Source organism: Saccharomyces mikatae (assembly GCF_947241705.1).
Source record: "Saccharomyces mikatae IFO 1815 strain IFO1815 genome assembly, chromosome: 4".
In the NCBI taxonomy this organism is placed as follows: domain Eukaryota; kingdom Fungi; phylum Ascomycota; class Saccharomycetes; order Saccharomycetales; family Saccharomycetaceae; genus Saccharomyces; species Saccharomyces mikatae.
Window position 1 is genome coordinate 571,342 of NC_079259.1, and position 21,293 is coordinate 592,634.

The 21,293-nt window shown below is 37.6% G+C and overlaps 13 protein-coding genes across 13 annotated transcripts; 7 read left to right on the forward strand and 6 right to left on the reverse strand.

Annotated features, from left to right (window-relative positions):
* Window positions 1-76: 76 nt before the first annotated feature.
* RRG1 (Rrg1p) lies at window positions 77-1,174 on the forward strand (the record flags this gene model as incomplete). The annotated part of the gene is made up of 1 exon (XM_056226829.1): window positions 77-1,174. The coding sequence occupies one exon, from the start codon at window positions 77-79 to the stop codon at window positions 1,172-1,174; it is 1,098 nt and encodes a 365-aa protein (XP_056081065.1).
* A 123-nt stretch (window positions 1,175-1,297) lies between these two features.
* RTR2 (putative protein-serine/threonine phosphatase) lies at window positions 1,298-1,894 on the reverse strand (the record flags this gene model as incomplete). The annotated part of the gene is made up of 1 exon (XM_056226830.1): window positions 1,298-1,894. The coding sequence occupies one exon, from the start codon at window positions 1,892-1,894 to the stop codon at window positions 1,298-1,300; it is 597 nt and encodes a 198-aa protein (XP_056081066.1).
* A 250-nt stretch (window positions 1,895-2,144) lies between these two features.
* On the reverse strand, window positions 2,145-2,819 carry OCA6 (protein-tyrosine-phosphatase; the record flags this gene model as incomplete). Its single annotated transcript, XM_056226831.1, has 1 exon — window positions 2,145-2,819. The coding sequence occupies one exon, from the start codon at window positions 2,817-2,819 to the stop codon at window positions 2,145-2,147; it is 675 nt and encodes a 224-aa protein (XP_056081067.1).
* Window positions 2,820-3,073: 254 nt separating this feature from the next.
* Window positions 3,074-3,985, forward strand: DOS2 (Dos2p; the record flags this gene model as incomplete). The annotated part of the gene is made up of 1 exon (XM_056226832.1): window positions 3,074-3,985. One exon carries the CDS (start codon window positions 3,074-3,076, stop codon window positions 3,983-3,985), a length of 912 nt encoding a protein of 303 aa, XP_056081068.1.
* A 292-nt stretch (window positions 3,986-4,277) lies between these two features.
* On the reverse strand, window positions 4,278-7,067 carry DOA4 (ubiquitin-specific protease DOA4; the record flags this gene model as incomplete). Its single annotated transcript, XM_056226833.1, has 1 exon — window positions 4,278-7,067. The coding sequence occupies one exon, from the start codon at window positions 7,065-7,067 to the stop codon at window positions 4,278-4,280; it is 2,790 nt and encodes a 929-aa protein (XP_056081069.1).
* A 362-nt stretch (window positions 7,068-7,429) lies between these two features.
* On the reverse strand, window positions 7,430-7,711 carry FMP16 (Fmp16p; the record flags this gene model as incomplete). Its single annotated transcript, XM_056226834.1, has 1 exon — window positions 7,430-7,711. The coding sequence occupies one exon, from the start codon at window positions 7,709-7,711 to the stop codon at window positions 7,430-7,432; it is 282 nt and encodes a 93-aa protein (XP_056081070.1).
* Window positions 7,712-8,124: 413 nt separating this feature from the next.
* Window positions 8,125-8,700, reverse strand: PAA1 (polyamine acetyltransferase; the record flags this gene model as incomplete). The annotated part of the gene is made up of 1 exon (XM_056226835.1): window positions 8,125-8,700. The coding sequence occupies one exon, from the start codon at window positions 8,698-8,700 to the stop codon at window positions 8,125-8,127; it is 576 nt and encodes a 191-aa protein (XP_056081071.1).
* Window positions 8,701-9,047: 347 nt separating this feature from the next.
* On the reverse strand, window positions 9,048-10,631 carry IPT1 (inositolphosphotransferase; the record flags this gene model as incomplete). The annotated part of the gene is made up of 1 exon (XM_056226836.1): window positions 9,048-10,631. The coding sequence occupies one exon, from the start codon at window positions 10,629-10,631 to the stop codon at window positions 9,048-9,050; it is 1,584 nt and encodes a 527-aa protein (XP_056081072.1).
* Window positions 10,632-11,685: 1,054 nt separating this feature from the next.
* Window positions 11,686-12,141, forward strand: SNF11 (Snf11p; the record flags this gene model as incomplete). The annotated part of the gene is made up of 1 exon (XM_056226838.1): window positions 11,686-12,141. The coding sequence occupies one exon, from the start codon at window positions 11,686-11,688 to the stop codon at window positions 12,139-12,141; it is 456 nt and encodes a 151-aa protein (XP_056081073.1).
* Window positions 12,142-13,064: 923 nt separating this feature from the next.
* On the forward strand, window positions 13,065-15,755 carry TPS2 (trehalose-phosphatase TPS2; the record flags this gene model as incomplete). Its single annotated transcript, XM_056226839.1, has 1 exon — window positions 13,065-15,755. One exon carries the CDS (start codon window positions 13,065-13,067, stop codon window positions 15,753-15,755), a length of 2,691 nt encoding a protein of 896 aa, XP_056081074.1.
* Window positions 15,756-16,321: 566 nt separating this feature from the next.
* On the forward strand, window positions 16,322-17,248 carry PPH3 (phosphoprotein phosphatase PP4 catalytic subunit PPH3; the record flags this gene model as incomplete). Its single annotated transcript, XM_056226840.1, has 1 exon — window positions 16,322-17,248. The coding sequence occupies one exon, from the start codon at window positions 16,322-16,324 to the stop codon at window positions 17,246-17,248; it is 927 nt and encodes a 308-aa protein (XP_056081075.1).
* A 413-nt stretch (window positions 17,249-17,661) lies between these two features.
* RAD55 (putative DNA-dependent ATPase RAD55) lies at window positions 17,662-18,882 on the forward strand (the record flags this gene model as incomplete). Its single annotated transcript, XM_056226841.1, has 1 exon — window positions 17,662-18,882. One exon carries the CDS (start codon window positions 17,662-17,664, stop codon window positions 18,880-18,882), a length of 1,221 nt encoding a protein of 406 aa, XP_056081076.1.
* Window positions 18,883-20,006: 1,124 nt separating this feature from the next.
* On the forward strand, window positions 20,007-20,954 carry SED1 (Sed1p; the record flags this gene model as incomplete). The annotated part of the gene is made up of 1 exon (XM_056226842.1): window positions 20,007-20,954. The coding sequence occupies one exon, from the start codon at window positions 20,007-20,009 to the stop codon at window positions 20,952-20,954; it is 948 nt and encodes a 315-aa protein (XP_056081077.1).
* Window positions 20,955-21,293: the final 339 nt, after the last annotated feature.

Genomic DNA, 21,293 nt, shown 5'->3' on the forward strand with positions numbered 1-21,293 from the left:
TCCAAACTTTTTTTCACTTTTGAACATACCTTAAGAAAGTGAATTGTTCATCACTTTCGTAATGAACAAGTAGAACATGGCTCAGAATTTCGGGAGCATTCCTTCACATAAATCTTATGTGTTGAGTCTGTATCGTACCGTGCTTAGAAACATTCCAAAACATTGTCACTCATATGCCTTTCAATATGAAATAAAAAAAAATCTATCAAAGCAATTGACTAAACACAAGCATGACAAATCAAGTTGGAGTGTCTATATCCTGCTTGAGAAATTCAACCAATTGAACGACTATCTTTTGGAAAATAAATTACTTGAAATCAAAAACCTGATGAAACCACTAAAGAAGTCGACAAAACAACTAAAAACAACAAAAATTCTCAACTCTTTGACTGGTCTATGTGAGGACAACAGTCAAAGTCCGGATGAAATCAGGAAACTTCATATACTAAGTAGGTATATCAAACAGAAGCAAAATTCAGGTCTTTTACCGGCCTATATATCAAAGAAATATAAGCTCAATCTCCTACTACCATTAGCATTGAATGATCACGCATGCGAGAATTTGTTTCACATCCAACAAAAATTGGAGAAAGGTCCTCCTTCTGCTAGGCTATCATATACAAAAGAAGGAAGAAACCAAATATGGTTTGTTCGGTCACCGATTAATAAAGGGAAACAGCAATCAAAAAAGCTGGGAATATTAATACGACAAGAGAGAAAAAATTCTCAGAAAAATATTGACAATCTAAATTTCTGTGAAGTCAATGCCACTTGGGCACTACATGAAGCTATTTGGGAAGAATATTTGGAGTCTAAAAAGATTATTAAATTAAACTTGCCGAAGTACTTGGAGTACACTTCATATCCTTCAAAATCGGCTAAATACAATTCTATTGGTCTGAATAAATCAATTAAGGAATGGATAGATCCATTGAGAGACATTATGTTTAACTTGCAGTCTAAAAGTTTTCAAAGAGTGGAGTACTTTAACAATTATAAGGAAAAGCTTCTTAAAAAAGATGGTCAACTAGCATATTTTGATAAAATGTCAAAAAAAATGTATATCAAACGGTTGGAATCTTTTAAGAGGATGAGCGAAGAAGATTTACCGTATATTACGCCCTTCATAGGCGAGAGAGACCTGCCAAGTGTTTTGGCCAAGTACGGGTTTTAAGGATGCAAGTTGCAGAAAGCAAGTAATCAAATAGACTAACAACTAGTTGATTTCAATTGTCATTTTTTATATAAATATTTACTTACTGAACCACCATATGACTTCTCATGAAACGATGTCAGTCTATCTAATATTCCATGAATTTTGCTCTTCAGAAAACAGTTGTTCAAAGTACTTATCTAGTAATAAAGACTCATCTTCGCAGACATCATCAAACCCAAGAACCTTGAAACTCACTATTAACGATTTAATTGCGTCTATAGATAGCCCATTTCCAACTACTTCCTCTAGAAGATCTACTGTGTACTCATTATTCGAATTGAATATGTTGTAGCTTATCAAATGCACACCTAATCTCTCATGCAGTGACGTTTGAGGCAATTGTCCCATCAAATACAACGAGCATTTACTGTGAAATCTACTACAATACATTGGATGTTTAAAGATACCAGTAACAAGATCCTCCATCACCCTCTTATGACATAACGGGTACCCACATAATTTGTTCTCTGTTCTGGCATTGATTATATCCATATAAGATGTTGGTGAAAGTAATCGTGCTAAGTATTTTAGTGTCTCTCCATTTTGGCAAGATGACTTAGTGAGCATGGAAACTATGGCGGAATTGATCATTTGAACTTCTGCCAAGGATAATTGCTCATGAAGCTGATGCAGTTGTAACACCGTACTCTGAATGGACGTAATGTTTATTGTAGACATTGTAGTTCTATGATTCGTGCACTTCTAATGTGTGAATACGTTTATGACTCTTCGGGTATGCGATGCCCTCCCTAAAGCAACGCCGTTTTGGCCAGTATCTCTTTCTGCAACTTCGAAGAGCTTTCCCCTTGTCTATTCTATTATTTTTGGTTCTAAAAAAAAGATTATCAATGCTAAAGGTTCCGCTTGCGCTTTTTCCCAGAGCTCATATCATTATGAAAATATTATATGATACGATTAGCTTTGGAAGTTACATACTATGAAACTTCAATTTTGGCAAAGAATTCGACACACTACTTACTCTTGCAACCTTTTCAGATGTATCAACATGCCCGGTATATTGCTCGTCTTCTGATTCTGTAGTTGTTCGGGCAATGTACCGTACGGTAATCCAAGGAACTTTATCCTTTATATCTAAATTATCAACTTCAATTTCCGAGTTGAAGTTTTCAATAAAGTTTCTCTCATGAATATTGATGCTGGAATTGTATACTAAAAACTCGTTTAATATGGACACTGTGCTCCAATATGAAAACTTTCTCATACATGCTACTACAAGGGATATTATTAGTTCCCCATTTGTACAGTGCATATAACACGGATAATGCCTCTTATCGATTAAAAATTTCACGCATCGTACCACAACATCGTATTCAATGGGAACTGTTTTCTTTTTTCTTTTGATCTTGGGCTTGGTCTTGTCAGCCTTTCTTTCACTTTGGCATCTTATGTGAACTGTCTTGATGTTGTTCTCTTCGCAAAATCTTACCATCAAAGGATCACTATTCAGAGGTTCAGGTGTCAATGATAGGATGTATTTCAGTCTAAGGGTTCTTAGAAATGAGAGATTGATTTCTCGTGGGTAGGATCCTCTATATAAGTTTGGCTGGACTGTCGAAAATTGTAATGGTGTTACCAGTGACATTTTAATAAATATAGCTTATTACAGATCTATGAGCTTGGTGTTCATAGCAACTGTGAAACTTATACTTGATGCTGATTGTCCTTTCTACCTTAACAGAAACTATTTTTTTGAGTTCGCACTTTTTTTTTGCTCTAGGTGGAATAGCGGCGATTGATGATTAACACCACTTTAATAGTCAGGAAAAATACCAAGAGGTACGCAATTGTATCACTGTATGCCTATTGGGAGTAGTTGGTTGGACAAATTGGGATAAAATGGAATTTTTTTACGAGGAGCAGGTAGCTAATATCGAAGACAGCAAGACGAACGGCTCTCAAGAAGAAAATGAATCAATAGAGCATAATGAAAATAATGGATTTCATAGTCGAGACGACAAAACAAATGAGGCCTTCCAGAAGCTAGAAGAGGAAGTCAATATGCGATACGAAAAGACCACGAGCGCATTCAAAAAATTAGTTGTTGAGAAAGATGACGGAATTGAAATCAACTTACCAATTAGCAATGAAACTACAGAGGCTGCTCAAAAATACTTGAAAAAGCTAGACGATAATATACACAATGTAGAGAGTTTAGCCCAGTCATATTGGAGTAAAATGAAAACAAAAACTTTCTGGTCTGGTTTTAGCGGCATCGATGATACGACGAACAACGATTCCGCTAATAAGGGTGAGAATTCAAAAGAAAATGAAATCGCTGTAGGCGGAAATAGAACAGATGCTGAACTAAGGATACTATCAAGAGATAAGTCAATTTATTTGAGCAATAAAATAGATTTGCAACAGGAGCCATTTGATGTGGATGAGAAAACTGAGGATATATGTTCAATCTTACAGAACGATAAGGATATTTCCAAATTAATGAACGATATTGTACCTCATCAAATTAGTTATAAAAACTTTTGGAATATTTATTTCCTACAAAAGAACAGAATATTGGATAAAGAAAGTAAAAGAAAAGAAATCTTGTCTAAGAAGGATAAGGAAACAGAAGAGGAGGAAGTTGAGTGGGATGATGAAGACGATGAGGTAGAAGGAGTTGATGGAAACAAGCGTGAAAAAGAAACAAATGCTGATGTGCCAGAAGAGGAATTGAAAGAGATTACTGGCGCTGAGAGCCTCGTTGAGAATGACGATGATGGTGATGATGACGATGATGACTGGGAATAAGTGGTTTCTTTCACGTGATATACGTAAGTCAAGTTATATATATTTACATACTTTTCATGGCGTATTACAATAGAAGAAAAAATCACCAAACCAAGAGATGCAGAGGAAAGAAGACAAAACTTGTGGTGTTATCTTATTTTTATATCATTCCAGGAAAATCCGTTTTTGTTACCGTCGAGACAAACTTTTTATTTAAAGGTTTGTCACTTTTTCCTTTAGAGCTACTGAGGCATCAAGATAAAGGAGAAGAGCAATGTGTTCACAGAGTTGTTCCTTTTATAATTCAAATGAATCAAACACCATAGACGCGGTGATAAAATAAAACGTATGCATTAGAATTAATAGCATCAGTCTGGTTTTTGACAGGTTTATATTTGGTATCATCAAAATATAGCCATCCTTTCTTCAATCCCTTTTTTACATAAGCCGTATAATGACCTCCATAGAGAGTACCAAAATGACATGCCACACCATACAGTTCGTACTTAAAAGGTGGTATTTGCCCTCTTATTGGTAATTCATCATCATTGACACCTGGAGGGAAAACGCCATCAAAATCATTAGCCCAAAATGGAGTCAAGTCTAATAAAAACGGATATCTGACAAAATCGTTATTTTTGTTTAAGAAATTATCAAACCTCTTCAAATGAACTATCAGATTTCTCGGTAGCCTTGTCACCGTCAATTGCTTTGTAGAAGGTTGCCTTTGTTTACAATGCGGACACAACCATTGTTCCTCTACCTCCAGATTTTCACATTTGGTAAACTCTTTAAAACAATCTTCAATGGTTATCTTATTTTGAGAGTTCTTCTTTGGAATAGGAATTGACAGCACTGTGAAAGGTTGATATGTTGTCGAAGTATGATTGCAAACTTTGCACCTTAACCGTGATGCGTATTGACCCTGAAACAAGTCGACAATAACACTAAAGTCAGTAGTTAAAAACCTTTCCCATTCTATTGATGAGGCAATTCTCAGCGATAGTTTTTCTCGCCTTGCCTCGGCTTCTTGAGAAAGTTCTTTTAATGGTGGATTCGAACCGCATTGATTCAAATCTTCGTGTAATCCATCTAGAAGGAATTGGCAAAATTCTTGGCAGTCCTGTTGAGATGCAGTCTTAAATAATGAGTTGACTGATCCACATGCCAATTTGAATTTGATTGGTGATATAGAAATTTTCTTCGAACTATCAACTTGTTCTTTGTACATCATGTGAACCAGTCTCGCAAAATACTTTGCCAATATACCCTTCGATCCCAGCTTACTATTGATATTGATATGCTTGGCATACGAGTCGTCTAAGAATATCTGAGTTAATTCGTGTGTGCCCAAAATACATTGAATAATACAGTTCATGTAACATGAATTTCCTAGATTTTCTAACCCGACTGCGAAATCAAGATCATAATTGTGAGAAGAGGAAGTTGGTGCGAAATCAGTATGATCTGAAGAGTTGTTATTAGATAAGGAAAGACTTGAAGGTTGGATAGTAGACGTGGCGGAATTGTGGCCATTAGAGTTCATATTTAAATTCATACTAATTGTCTGTGGGAACCGTTGCAACTTTGGCGTTGTAGTTCTTGATGGAGAAGTGATTGCCCTAGTGTTAATAGGTGTTATATGTGCGAAAGAGTTGTGGTTCAATTGTTCTCTTTGGTTCGTCATAAAATCTGCTTCATTGTTTTTCCAAAGATGTGGCGTTTCTGGATAATTAACTGGCAATGAATCATGTTTTATCGGGTTTGGCGAGTGTAGGAGTAATGGTGATGGTGAGTTCGATATGGATAATGAGGATATGGAATATAAATTTGAATTTGAACTTGAGTTTTTCAGGCAAGGTGAAGTGTAGTTTGAAAACAATTTCTTAAAACTTGAAGATCTTTTTACCGCATGATTACTACTTGATTGCTGTTGTTGCTGTTGTTGAAGGTGATTCACTGGAGTTGGTGCAATTAGCATTTCTTTCATAGAGTCATCCATCGAATGTCTTATACTAGGAGACATCCTAGGTAAATGCTGTAAACTTAAACCAGAAGTGTTACCATTAACATAAACGCTATCATCTTTAACATTGCCACTCGGTGGAAAAGACGAAGAGACTTGATTTCCATGGTTTGAGTTCAGCCAACTTGAAAAACCAGATTTCAGAATGAATATTTTGGTATAGTCATCGGATATTGGTTTCTCAAAAGAATGATTCAATAAAATATCTAATAGGACAGACTGTTGCTTGATATTGTATTCGTTTGAATCTGTATACAGAACGATGAATTTGAAAAGATTTCTGCTTTGGAAGAGTTTAATTTCATCATTAGGAGATGTGATTAATGATTTTCTTTCTAAATCATGATCTGAGTATGACATTTTAAAAGAAATAGGCTCCAGACAAATAATATTCTTCGAATCAATATGAGACTTGTTGAATTCTAATCTTGATCGTATATCTATCAATAGTGTCTCCATTTGGGATGAAGTAGAATTAGTTGATGAAAAAATCAGTGAATTTAGGTGACTCGGAGTAATGATGGAACCTGTTCCCATCATGCTACATTCTTCTTGATCAAGGTACAGTTTTCTTTGTCTTACAGAAGACTTGATGAAATTTTTGATTTTTGCTATGTTTTCATCGCTTAATAATGTCTCTAGTAAAGTATTGTATATGTTCATCAATTGGAACTCGTTATTGTTACTACTGGTATTGGTATCATTATTTGAGCTCTTATGTAGTTTGGCCTTTGAGAATTCATTTAAGAGGGGAATATTGGTTGTTACAATAATATGAATGATCTTGTAGTATATGTAATTTAACTGAATAGTGATATCAGAATTTGAGTTAATCACTGCACCCTTATTTCTACTAAATATGATACTTTTTATATCTTTCGAATTCTTCTTGTAAATTGACAAGATGTCAATGCATTTATCCAGAAGGCTACTCAAATCTCTATCTTTTCTCTTATCATTTATGATAAATTCGTTAATTTTACTCTCCGCAATAGCGGTTAGTTGTGCTATCGTAAGGTATTTCGACTGATGATGATTACACTCATTCTTTATAGTGCTAATAATATTTTGTTCCATAATTTAACCATATATCAAAGAGTTTAAAAAGTTTTTGAAATGTATTTACCCAGTGGCAAATGTAGCTTATATTAGTGGAGATTAATATATGAAATTATACGTATCATCTAACATTACATCCTTTCTTTTTTTTTCTGGGTTTACTAGTACAAAGACCTTTAGCCATTTACTAAACGTAACGAACGATAAAAATAAAGAGATACATAATGTAACAATAAAAAATGCTAGTAACAGCTGTTGACTTGAGTAGCTATAAATAATAACATGGTGTTGCATTGCTAAGTACAATAAAATTGAATAAAGGAATATAAATATATGTATGTCACGAAAACATGTGTATATGGTAGTGTGTCAGGCGTTTTTTAATAAACACCATCATCTGGTCTATTCTGTTCGATTCTAGCATCATCACCCTTCTTCTTCAAGTCTTCCATCCCTGGTTGTTTGAAATTAGGATTCTTTCCGTGCTCTAAACTATCCAACTTCTTCTTATTGCTATCAAACAATCCCTGTTCCTTCTTCTCAGTTTCATCTTGATTATTCTTTAAGTGAGGCATTGAAGCCCTGACAGCAACGGAAAAGGGCGCCTTTGTAGATTTGCAGATCAATTGCTTTGAAGTGCGTAAAACAATGGTTCTTAGCATGTTTGAAAATATCGATATTTGTATATTAATATGAGACTGTAGATTTACTTCGCTCTCTAAAAGTATATAAAAATCAGAACATTGAAAAGCTGAACATTCAGCTAAATATACAAATCAAATCCTGCTAGACAAATTGTAGGTAGTTTATATACCGATGTTCTAAAGGCTCCCTAAGATTCTTTACAGGAAGAAGGGGGCGATACAGGAACAAGCCCTTTAATAGTGAGGTATCCTTAAAAAAAGATACGTAAATCTCCACAAGAGTTGAAAAGAACCCAATCACCGAAAGTACATTGTTACGTCTCAAGAAATGTCGTCAAGAATAAGTACGGCGGTAGCAGTTAAGTAATAATATGTGGTTTAAAAAGTACAAATAATTAGATTATAATACGTAGGAGCGCAAAACCAATGATCTAATTATCGTATTCTTCCTTGATCAGTTCTCTTTCCATGTCGATCCATTTCACTTCAGCAAAGCTTTTATCCTTAGCAACGTTGGTATTTTCAGCAATGATTTTGAATCCAACTCTTTCATAGAATGGTACCAATGGTTCGTGGGCAATTAAGACAATTTTGTTGCCAATTTCCTGGTTACTTAACTTTTGAATGTAATCAGTTAATAGTAAAGTAGCCAAATTTTTCTTCTGATATTCTGGTTTGATTACTACAGAATGAATACCGATATGGTTGCTGGATTCCACTTGCAATTTGCCCATGCTTTCAATGGTAATAAATTCATGTGGTATCTTAGTACCCATAATATGACCGATCAGTGTCTCCTTTTTAACTTCTTTGCCCTCGATCTCTCTGATGAAAAGGCCTGAACATAATTCGGGACAATTGGTTAAGCGGAAACTGATGATTTCCTCTGAAGCTCTTTCATTTGGTGGGAATCCTTGGCTTTCTAAGTTCGATATCTGTTGCAAATCTTCAATAATTAAAGGTCTAATATACATATGAAGCGGTAGCGTATTGGTTGAGGAGGCCATCTTTTAACTTTTTGTCTGGAAGTAGTATACTGGTTTTGAATCTTTCCCAAGAAGTGTATCCTGATGTCGAATCCTTTTCAATCAGTTTTGTATTATGCTTTCTTTCTATACTTCTCGTTCTGTTTCTTGCCTGGTGGGATGTTTCTCGTTCTCTTGTATTCCTTTTTTCAGTTTTGCCGTTCAAAACTATTCTTTCCAGACTACCATACGAATACTAAAAAAAGGCAGTTTCAGGTTAACCCTTGAAAAGAGTAAAAAAGAACTTGTGTGTAGTTAATACTGAGAAAAAAAGGCTATTATATGTTACTTAGTTCATAAAATTATAATTTTATTTGATAGCCTATTGTCTATGCTAATGGATCAAAAAACCACTCCATCTTGGTACCACAAAATACTCTCATGCCAAAAGTACGAGCTTCGTTTCTTGTGTCCACTTTATCACCCAACCTTAAATGAATCCAGTTCTTCAAAACTTTTGGTTGTAAGACAAACCAGTTTATAATGATGAAACTTCCCACTGCATATAAAACACCAACGAAAAGGTCAAATCTATAATGGTGGTCCAGGTACATGGTGGCCCACCATTGTAAAATTATATATAAGATGGCCCAGAATTTTGGCACAAACCCATCGTTGACTATTTTAAAAACCCATTTATTTGTAAAATCCATATCTTCATGATATAAACGGATAAACTGGAGTGGTTTCTTATTTCTGTTGTTGTTGGTAACGTCTCTGCTACTATTGCTGGCGCTTCTTTCATTGCTGGATACAGTCAACGAAGAGGAAGGGGAGGAGGACCGTTCATTTAAAAGATCTACGGGCTCAACAGAACTTAATGGTTCCATTTCTAGGTCGTTTGGACCCATCATGGATACTCCGTTGTTGTCGGCGTCATCTTCGCTATCCTCTTCGCTCAGTTTGAAGGTGGAAAAATCATTACTGTTCATTGTTGAGTTTTCTCTGCTGGCAAATCTATGCTTTAAGCTAGTGGATCTTGAAATTAAGAACAGGAAGCATTGAAATGCGATGGCGGAGTGCAGTGAAGGAACAGCACCAAAAACAATAGGAGACATATGGAATCCCTTCGTGTTCAGATGAGTACCCAAATGGCTATCCACTCTCGTCAAGCCGGCAGCAAACCCTTCCTGGGTGTAGTTGACATGTTCGGTGTCATTAATGCCATATAAATGAGTGAACCATGGCGATGCCATTGGGATGAACAGATGGGTAAAGACGCCCGCTATATTTTGTAATCCTAGGGCAAAACCAAAGCATTTCAGAGTTCCCGGCGGTTGGAAGACGTATAAATACACCGCGGTTAGAATGGGGGCCGTCAAATGTAAAATGACATAAGAGAACCAAGCCAGAAGATCTTTCGTTTTAGTAAAATTTGCGTCTGATTGGTAGGCGAAAAAATGATCTATATTGAGTACAACGAATGTAAACAGAGGCAGGGCAAATGGTATGAAAATTGTCCGAAACTTCTTATGGATCGGCCGTTGATTGCGCTGACGGGGATAATGAAAAATATTCGCAAACCACTCTAACAAATTATAGTTAACGTGCTTAACGTAGTAAATATAGTACCAGATAGCTAAAGGAAGGCATATCAAAAATACTAAAAGAAATGCAAAAGATGATACGAAAGACCAAAAAAACAGCTTGTAAGTGTTATCGGGCAATTGAACAGTAAGTTCGTGCCAGTAGTCTCCAAAGAGAAATTGATCGGCGAAAAAGGCGAACTTGCTATGAATGTTAGGTCTGATCTCAATGGGTATCAGACCAGCGTGCTTAAATATAGACAGCCAAATAAATACTGGCGCGAAGTTAAGCATGAAGTTGAACGGTAGCGTTACTAAGTTACGTTGATTCAAACCTGCATTATACATGTTTTTGACGAACGTCGCCAGGGAAGATATGATGTTCATGCTTTCTTACGCGTTGAAGGCGTCTGGATGATTCTTGGCAGAAAATCCTAACGTGCAAACAGTAGAATAAAGTACAGTTGCGGGTGGCGATGGACAAACAACGAAAGTTATAAAACTATGTGCCGGTTTTTTTTGGTCTTCTTCTTGGGCGATTCGTGGTAGCTCTTCCAACGTTTCGAGCCTTTTTTTGCTCGAGTATATTATATAGAAATGTTGTGGCAGCAACTCTGAATTTTACCCATTCTTTTTTTGGATTTCCACTAAACTTGCATTTCGTAAGAGAATTTACACCACAACTTCATTGAGACAACGGCGGAGAAAAAGCCGGTAAAAGAAAAGCGATATCAATGAGGAAGAAAGGAAGGCGCCAAGAAGCGGCGCGGGGATAATGTATTTTTCCCGTGGCGTTCTCATTGGGTTCCGCGGAAAATACGTGAGCGCTCAGGAAAGGCGCAGTTGCTGCGGCAAACTGAAGTAACCTATAGCCGTTTATACCAGCACAAGAGTACAAACTGTACCTGAAGCTCGGCAGCGCTGTATAGCAGTTGTTGTTGCTTGTTGACGTGCTTTTTCTCATGCATCCTCAACAGAAATCATCCAACTTAGATTCATTGCCTTTACGACTAATCATGGACTAACTCACTGTATAGTCAAGCGTGTTTCTTTTCGTATTTCTGCAGAGGAAACACCAAGACGAATCACGTATACGGGATTGGAGATACGATGCTGCTTGTTCCACTGAAAGTAACTGCAAAAAAAACAACCAAGAGAATATAGGAATCATGTTGTTTTTAGACATTACATGGTTCCACATGCTTCTTGAACCATCGCATCCCATCCGGGTATCATATTGCACACTTTTTTTTTTCGTTTTTCTTTTGACAGCATACACGGAGTGGAAAACAAACTTCCCATAACAGCATCTTTCCGTGGGGCCGTGATAAAGATTGCCATATATCAGTCTGTGTTCAGGGTTTGAAATGCATGAGCTCCACTAGTGAGAAATCATTCTGCATAAAACATATCGCACACAAAGTTTCTTTTTCTCAGTAAAATGAGCAGTGACATTGCCTACTCAAATATAAACACCACAGCAGAAAATGGGAATACCAAGACTAGCGCCAGCGTAGATGTAGGTGCTAATGCAACTGCAGATCTGAACCTGCCCACCGTCGATGAACAAAGACAATATAAAGTACAGCTGCTTCTACATATAAATAGCATACTACTTGCCAGAGTTATTCAGATGAACAACAGCTTACAGACCAACCTACAAAACAATATAAATAATAGCAACAATAATAATATTATTAGAATACAGCAGCTTATATCTCAGCTCCTCAAAAGGGTCCATGCCAATCTTCATTGCATATCTCAAATTAACCAAGGAGTGCCCTCAGCCAAACCATTGATTCTCACCCCCCCTCAGCTGGCCAACCAACAACAATCCCCACAAGATATTCTTTCTAAACTCTATCTCCTCTTAGCAAGAGTGTTCGAGATATGGTAAAAAATCCTGTTTTTCTTCGCTTTTTCTTCGCTTTTTTTTCTTTTATTGTATTGTTTGATTTTCAACTACCGGTACTACTGCATGCCCACAGATGAACAAGAACGAGAAGGATAAAAAGGAGGAGAGGAACAAGAATAACTAACTACCCGTAGAAATATAATCTGCTATACTCTACTCTCCCTCTCCGTAGCGTAACTTAACGTACATAATAATATCGGTATGTAAAAATTCATGTGAACAGGCTTTTATTCTTTTAATCGTAGTCTACTTCGGCACTGCTATTCTACTACTTCCATCGAGAAACATTCGTCATTATCGCAGTTAATTATCGTCATCTTCATCATGCACGTTGATAGTGGGAGCCTATCTCAACACGTACCTGGTACACTGTTACGCCATCTCTCGCGTAACCCCTTCCCCTTTTGACTCTCTAACTTTTTCCTTCCCCTTCTCCTATGGCCCAGCCTAACCTAGTCTAGCCTCGCTGGACCCCCTCCTTCCGGCGGTCAACCCCTTCCTTTCTTTTCTCGCTCTCTACGTGCAGAATTGGTAGAGAAGTTGGTGCCATACAGAAAAATAGGCAGAGGGAAGCGGCCGAGGGTCTACTTATAGGGGTTGGTTAAACTCCCACTATGACGATCAAGGAGGGACAATCTCGATTCTCATTCTTTTTGGGACAATACAGGTTCCACCCCCAACTCTCAGACATCCCTGGAAGTCTCATCTGATCCATTTAAATACTATTAATTTTCGTACACTTTAAGATCTTTCTAATAGCTTCCCTTTCTCATTGCAGTTCCATCCAAGGCAAAAAAAAAAAAAAAACTTCAATACGAACAGCAAGCGACGTCCCTAGATCACGTTGAGCAAATAATAAGAATCAAAAGAACACTGCGCGTTACTCTTACTGCTATTGTGCCGAAATGACTACCACTGCCCAAGACAATTCTCCCAAGAGGAAACAACGTATCATAAATTGTGTTACGCAACTGCCCTACAAGATTCAATTGGGCGAAAGTAACGATGACTGGAAAATATCCGCAACTACAGGCAACAGCGCTTTATATTCTTCTCTAGAGTACCTTCAGTTTGATTCTACCGAGTACGAGCAGCACGTTGTTGGTTGGACAGGTGAGATAACGAGAACTGAACGCAACCTTTTCACCAGAGAGGCCAAGGAAAAACCGCAAGACTTAGACGATGATCCCTTATATTTGACAAAGGAGCAGATCAAGGGTTTAACCACGACTCTACAAGACCACATGAAATCTGATAAAGAAGCTAAGACGGATACCGCTCAAACCGCTTTTGCTACTAATAACGTCCATCCTGTTTGGCTACTTAGAAAAAACCAGAGCAGATGGAGAAATTACGCTGAGAAAGTTATTTGGCCAACTTTCCACTATATCTTAAATCCTTCGAATGAAGGTGAACAGGAAAAGAACTGGTGGTACGATTATGTCAAGTTTAACGAAGCTTACGCACAGAAAATCGGAGAAGTTTACCAGAAGGGTGATATCATCTGGATTCATGACTATTACCTACTGTTATTGCCTCAACTACTGAGAATGAAATTCAACGACGAGTCTATTATCATAGGTTATTTCCATCATGCCCCTTGGCCAAGTAATGAATATTTCCGTTGTTTACCACGTAGAAAGCAAATTTTAGATGGTCTTGTGGGAGCCAATAGAATTTGCTTCCAAAACGAATCGTTTTCCCGTCATTTCGTATCGAGTTGTAAAAGATTACTAGATGCGACAGCCAAGAAATCTAAAAACTCCTCTAATAGCGATCAATACCAAGTGTCCGTGTACGGTGGTGACGTGCTCGTAGACTCTTTGCCTATTGGTGTCAATACGACCCAAATCCTAAAGGACGCTTTCACAAAGGATATTGATTCCAAAGTTCTTTCTATTAAGCAGGCTTATCAAAACAAAAAAATCATAATAGGTAGAGATCGTTTAGATTCCGTTAGAGGTGTTGTTCAGAAATTAAGAGCATTTGAAACTTTCTTAGCCATGTACCCAGAATGGCGAGACCAAGTGGTATTGATTCAAGTCAGTAGCCCTACTGCCAATAGAAACTCGCCACAAACAATCAAATTGGAACAGCAGGTCAATGAACTGGTTAACTCCATCAATTCAGAATATGGTAACCTAAATTTCTCTCCCGTTCAGCATTACTACATGAGAATCCCTAAAGATGTTTACCTATCCCTTCTAAGAGTTGCAGATTTGTGTTTAATCACAAGTGTTAGAGATGGTATGAATACTACTGCTTTGGAATATGTCACTGTCAAATCGCACATGTCTAATTTCTTATGCTACGGAAATCCTTTGATTTTAAGTGAGTTTTCTGGTTCCAGCAATGTGTTGAAGGATGCTATTGTGGTTAATCCATGGGATTCGGTAGCCGTTGCTAAATCGATCAACATGGCTTTGAAATTGGACAAGGAAGAAAAAAACAATTTAGAATCGAAATTATGGAAAGAAGTTCCTACTATTCAAAATTGGACCAACAAGTTTTTAACCTCAATAAGGGAACAAGCCACATCTGACGATGATGTGGAAAGAAAAATGACGCCTGCGCTCAATAGGCCTGTTCTTTTGGAGAACTATAAGCAAGCTAAGCGTAGACTGTTTCTTTTCGATTATGACGGTACTTTGACTCCAATCGTCAAAGACCCAGCTGCAGCTATTCCATCAGCAAGACTTTACACAATTCTACAAAAACTGTGTGCCGATCCGCATAATCAGATTTGGATAATTTCAGGTCGTGACCAAAAGTTTTTGAATAAATGGCTAGGTGGCAAACTACCTCAACTAGGTCTAAGTGCAGAACATGGTTGTTTTATGAAAGATGTATCTTGCCAAGATTGGGTCAATTTGACCGAAAAAGTCGATATGTCTTGGCAAGTGCGTGTTAATGAAGTGATGGAAGAATTCACTACAAGAACTCCGGGTTCATTTATCGAAAGAAAGAAAGTCGCTCTTACTTGGCACTATAGGCGCACTGTTCCAGAGTTGGGTGAGTTCCATGCCAAAGAATTGAAAGAAAAATTATTATCTTTCACCGATGATTTCGATTTGGAAGTTATGGATGGTAAAGCCAATATTGAAGTTCGTCCAAGATTCGTTAACAAGGGTGAAATTGTCAAGAGACTAGTCTGGCATCAACATGGTAAACCACAAGACATATTGAAGGGGATCAGTGAAAAACTACCAAAAGATCAAATGCCCGATTTTGTGTTATGTTTGGGTGATGACTTCACTGACGAAGATATGTTTAGACAGTTGAATACCATCGAATCCTGTTGGAAGCAAAAATACCCTGATGAGAAAAATCAATGGGGTAATTATGGATTTTATCCTGTCACCGTGGGATCTGCATCTAAAAAAACTGTCGCTAAGGCACATTTAACTGATCCTCAGCAAGTTTTGGAAACTTTAGGTCTACTTGTTGGTGATGTTTCGCTTTTCCAAAGTGCTGGTACGGTCGACTTGGATTCGAGAGGTCATGTAAAGAATAGCGAAAGCAGTTTGAAATCAAAACTGGCTTCTAAAGCTTATGTCATGAAAAGATCTGCTTCTTATACTGGTGCAAAGGTTTGAAAACTTTTCTACGAACAGGTTATGAATCGGGCATATCTTACTTCCTCCTCTTTCATGTTTTATTAATCCTTGTATTGTATTTTTGAATAGCCAATATGCGCTGTTGTAATGGAGGTATGTAAGAGTAGTTCATACCATTCATGATGACTTAGATATACAGTATACTTTTACAAACTCTTGATATGTAATATCTTTATATGATATATGACTTTTCACTACTATCACTGTTCCCAAGCGGTTTTTCGATAATAGTATGTTAACTGATTTTATCAATTTGAAAAAGAAATTTAAAGCATTGTCCGGCGCGAAGAAAAAAAGAAATGTGTATATCAGAGGGGAAAAAGTGTCTATTAATGTTTGATTAATGACTATAGATGGAAGCAGAAGCGTTTGTAAAAAGAAGCACGTTGAAATACCATTTCAATACAAGGAAGTATATCACCAGACTTTTCATTTCGCGTGTTAGCACCTCACTTTTTCTTTGGAACTTTGAGCAGTTTAACTTGTAGTCACACGTATCGAAAGCACAATAGCAGGAATAAAGTAATTACAAACTTCCAGCAGGCATGATGGATTTAGATAAGATTATAGCGTCACTGAGAGATGGGAAACACATTTCCGAAGAAACTGTTTTCAGACTATGTTTGAGTTCACAAGAATTGTTGATGAATGAAGGAAATGTAACCCACGTTGACACACCAGTTACTATTTGCGGTGATATACATGGACAATTACACGACCTATTAACGCTTTTTGAAAAAAGTGGTGGTGTGGAAAAAACAAGGTATATTTTCCTGGGGGATTTTGTGGACAGAGGTTTTTATTCATTGGAAAGTTTTTTGCTTTTACTATGCTACAAATTAAGATATCCTGATAGAATTACTTTGATTAGAGGCAACCACGAAACTCGACAAATTACTAAAGTATACGGATTCTACGATGAAGTGGTGAGAAAATACGGTAATAGTAATGTATGGAGATATTGCTGTGAAGTATTTGATTATTTATCACTTGGGGCAATAATAAATAATAGCATATTCTGTGTTCATGGTGGTTTATCTCCAGATATGACAACAGTCGACGAAATACGAACGATTGACAGGAAACAAGAAGTCCCACATGAAGGTGCTATGTGTGACTTATTATGGAGTGACCCTGAAGACGTTGACACATGGTCATTATCACCGAGAGGTGCTGGGTTTCTTTTCGGAAAGAGAGAAGTTGACCAATTCTTGGAGAAAAACGACGTCGAGTTAATTGCTAGGGCCCATCAACTAGTTATGGAAGGTTATAAAGAAATGTTCGACGGTGGATTAGTGACGGTTTGGTCGGCACCAAACTATTGTTACCGATGTGGTAATGTGGCAGCTGTGTTGAAAATAGACGATGATTTGAATCGCGAATATACAATTTTTGAAGCAGTTCAAGCACAAAATGAAGTCGGAAATGCGATAATTCCGACTAAAAAATCTCAAATGGACTATTTCTTATAATTTTTTTTAACGATCACTCACTTATCAGGTGCATCATATTTCTTTTTCTTTCATTATTCGAGTAAAGAAGAAAAGAATTGTAATATTACACACACACACTTCTGCAATCATTGTAGCTAATAACAATACAACCATACATACATACAATTAAATACTTAGCTATCGGCTGTTTTAGTTTTTTTATTCCTTTACATTATATTACTGACGCGAATATATCCTTGGTTATTGACGTGTTTTTTCAGCATCGCGTTCTGTATGGAAAAATAAACGAGTGGGAGAATAGGAAAATAAGAAAAGCAGCTAGCTAACGTTAAGTTCCGCCGTGAATGATAAAATCGAAACCAAAAAAGCTGAGTTTCTCAAAGGCGCAAAAGAATCAATAATAGTAGCGTACGTAGTAGATAATATGGAAAATGTCTTTTGGCATACCACTTTCCCAATTAATAGTAGAAAGTCCGAAGCCATTAAGTAGTGGCATCACAGGATTAGATGAGATGCTAAACCTCGGATTCCAAGCAAGATCGATCTACGAGGTGTTTGGACCTCCAGGGATTGGCAAGACTAATTTCGGAATCCAACTGGTAGGCAATTCCTTAGAAAATATACAGCCATCGGACATGAATGACGATAAAGTTCTGTGGATAGAAACCTTCCAAGATATGCCTATAAATTTATTAAGAGAACGCTTTCGAAAACGTGATGTTGTAGATGAGAATGTAAAACGTGTCCGAATAACAAAATTTGGGCAACTGTTATATTTTTTTCAGAATTTGTTCAAGTTATCTCAAAGTATGAAGTACAAACTAATTATAATTGATGGGTTTTCCCAAATAGTTTGTGATCACTTGTGTACATTAAGTAAAAGAAGCGGTGGTATGCTGGATAAAAGTATACACGAGTTAAAATGCAGGCACTTGATATTAATGTTTACAATAATGACCAAATATACACATTCTACGGGTTCGACAATAATACTTTTAAATGACTGCATGAACACTGCTTTCCAATCAAACGAATTTGAGTCTTTAGAAGAATACTACGAAATCTTAGAAGACGGTTCTAATTTCTTCGTCAACTCCAACAATGAAAGACGTAAGAACAATGTGCATATTTTGAAAAGTGCTCTCGTCGCTAACATCGCTATGGGAAGCAAGGACTCCACCTGGGAAGTATTTTTAAGAGATAGGATCGGTTTCTTTAGGGATTGGAATGAGCAAGTGGATGAAACTATATTTGTGAAAAGCAAAAGAGTAAAGATGCCGTCCTCGCAAGATAACGAGGGGCGTACCACGATCAAAGAAATGAGAATAAACAAACGGAACTTTGAAAACTTTAGAATAGCTATTGTTTTCAATTTACACAATGAAGACAGAAAGAGAGCAGGGGAAAACTGGAAACGGACAAGAAATGGCGACGACCGTCACTCTATTGTTAAGTTTGATTTCGATAAAGCAACAGGACAGTTCCGCGATATAATTGATAGAAAAGGCGGTGCTGCTAACATTGACTCAACACTGACATTATCAGCGAGCAGCAGCAGTTGCTCACAAGTGTTTAGCAATACTCAGTCTGACAATAACCCATTACCAAATGCGGAGGAAAAAGAGGAGATAATTTATGACAGTGAAGGTTAACGGCAAAACTAGAAAGAGTTTACCGAAAGAATATAGGGATTGAAAAAAAAAAAAACATTCCACCCAACAACTACAACAAAATTAAAGGGTACAATTTGCTCCTTTAGGAAGTTTGACGGGTTGGAAATTATTTGGATACATTTTTCCAAATTAGGATATGCTCTTTGAACCCAAAGGGGTATGTAAACAACCCCGGCCGCACTACACTGATTACCCTTTTGGGTGTTGTGGAAAGCAACAGCATGTACGGAAGTAGTAACACGACCCAACAATCCATGCATATGCACCAGATTTGGATATGCATTTTCCCTAAATGGATATAGAAGTCCTGGATAATGCAGCTTGCTCCAACAAAGCGCTGCAACAGAGGGGGTAAGGGGGGAAGAGATAGGCTGCTGCAGCGACCTTTTGTACCGTACGCCAGACGTCAATCACGTACGGTTGTCAAACCCAGAACGGGTAATACTTGTCACTGCGGGTGGATTATGCCCTAAAGGGGTAATAATGATGGAAATGACAATTTTAGACGGCACTGATTCTCTCAGGAAGTTTAGCCCCGAGGTTTACCTCCCGCACACCACGCACGGAATTACGTCATGCACATTTTCTTTCGAGGACTTAGAGGCATATATCGCTAAAATTAGCCATCACAATCGTTTTGTTATTGTATTTTTATTACGAAAGAGGAGAGGGCCCAGCGCGCCAGGGCGCGCACGGTCATCGATTACTTCATTTGGCTATAGATCCATCCCTTTCCGATGTCATTTCTTTCCATTTTTGTATATTTTTAATTTCGAATGATTTTTTGTCCACCAGTCCTTTCTAAAAATAAGACAAAGCCATTAAAAAGTTTTTTCTCTTCTGTTGTGGTAAACCATATTGGGTAGGGTATGGTATGGCTCCCAGTCACATTATTTTTAGATTGGCCCTAGGGGCTGGGATAGAACTAAAGTGCAGGTCATTTACTGCATTCGCTTGAATCGTCATATAAATACCTGGCTTGTTTTGTTCTCTACAATATTACTTATTAGAAACTTCTCTCAATTCTTGTTAGGACTTATCATTTACTTTTTATTGATAAATAAAATAAAAGACAAACAAAAATATACGTTCGCTCTATTAAGATGAAATTCTCAACTGTTCTACTATCTGCTGGTTTGGCTTCAACCACTCTGGCCCAATTTTCCAACAGCACCGCTGCTTCCTCCAGCGCCATCACTTCTTCTTCTATTGTTTCCAGTTCCTCTAGCTCAGTAACTATTACATCTTCTGAAGCTCCAGAATCCGACAACGGTACCAGCACTGCTGCTCCTACTGAGGCCCCAACCACTGCCCTTCCAACTAATGGTACATCTACTGAGGCTCCAACTGAAGCTCCAACTGAAGCTCCAACCACTGCCCTTCCAACTAACGGTACCTCCAGTGAGGCACCTACCGAACTTCCAACTTCGTTCATTTCTCCTAACAGTACCACAGCATTCCCACCAACCACATCTCTACCACCAAGTAACACAACCATTCCACCTTACAACCCATCTACAGAATACACCACTGACTACACTGTGGTCACTGAATACACCACTTACTGCCCAGAGCCAACCACTTTCACTACAAACGGTAAGACTTACACCGTCACCGAACCAACTACATTGACCATAACTGATTGTCCATGTACCATTGAAAAGCCAACCACCACATCAACCACTGAATACACTGTGGTCACTGAATACACCACCTACTGTCCAGAGCCAACCACTTTCACCACAAACGGTAAGACTTACACCGTCACCGAACCAACTACATTGACCATCACCGATTGTCCATGTACCATTGAAAAGAGTGAAGCTCCAGAATCTTCTATCACCATCACCGAATCAAAGGGTACTACCACCAAGAAAGAAACAGGTGCCACTACCAAACCATCTACTGCCAACCCAAGCCTAACTGTCTCCACCGTTGTCCCAGTTTCACCATCTGCTTCTTCTCACTCCGTTGTTATCAACAGCAACGGTGCTAATGTCGTCGTTCCAGGTGCTCTAGGTTTAGCTGGTGTTGCTATGCTATTGTTGTAAGGGTGGTGTTTGACACATTCGCCTTTTTTCTAACGCGTTTATTCAGTACTATGGTTTCGTTTATGTTACTCATTTCTCATTTTTCATTTCAGGGCCTTCTACTAGCTTAGCCTTTTCTGCCCCTCATTATCTTAATCGTTAAGTACCTAAGTTTGCTAATACATACGATATGGTTTTACGCTGGTTTTTCTTTCAAAAATGATTCCCGTGTGGTTCATGTAAAAACTATCTTATATTATAAGATAGGTTCTTCTATAAACGGTAGGGGTAGTTTAATAATTCTTATATAATCATCGTATATACTATTTTTTAGTTCTTAAATTTTTAATACAAAAAACT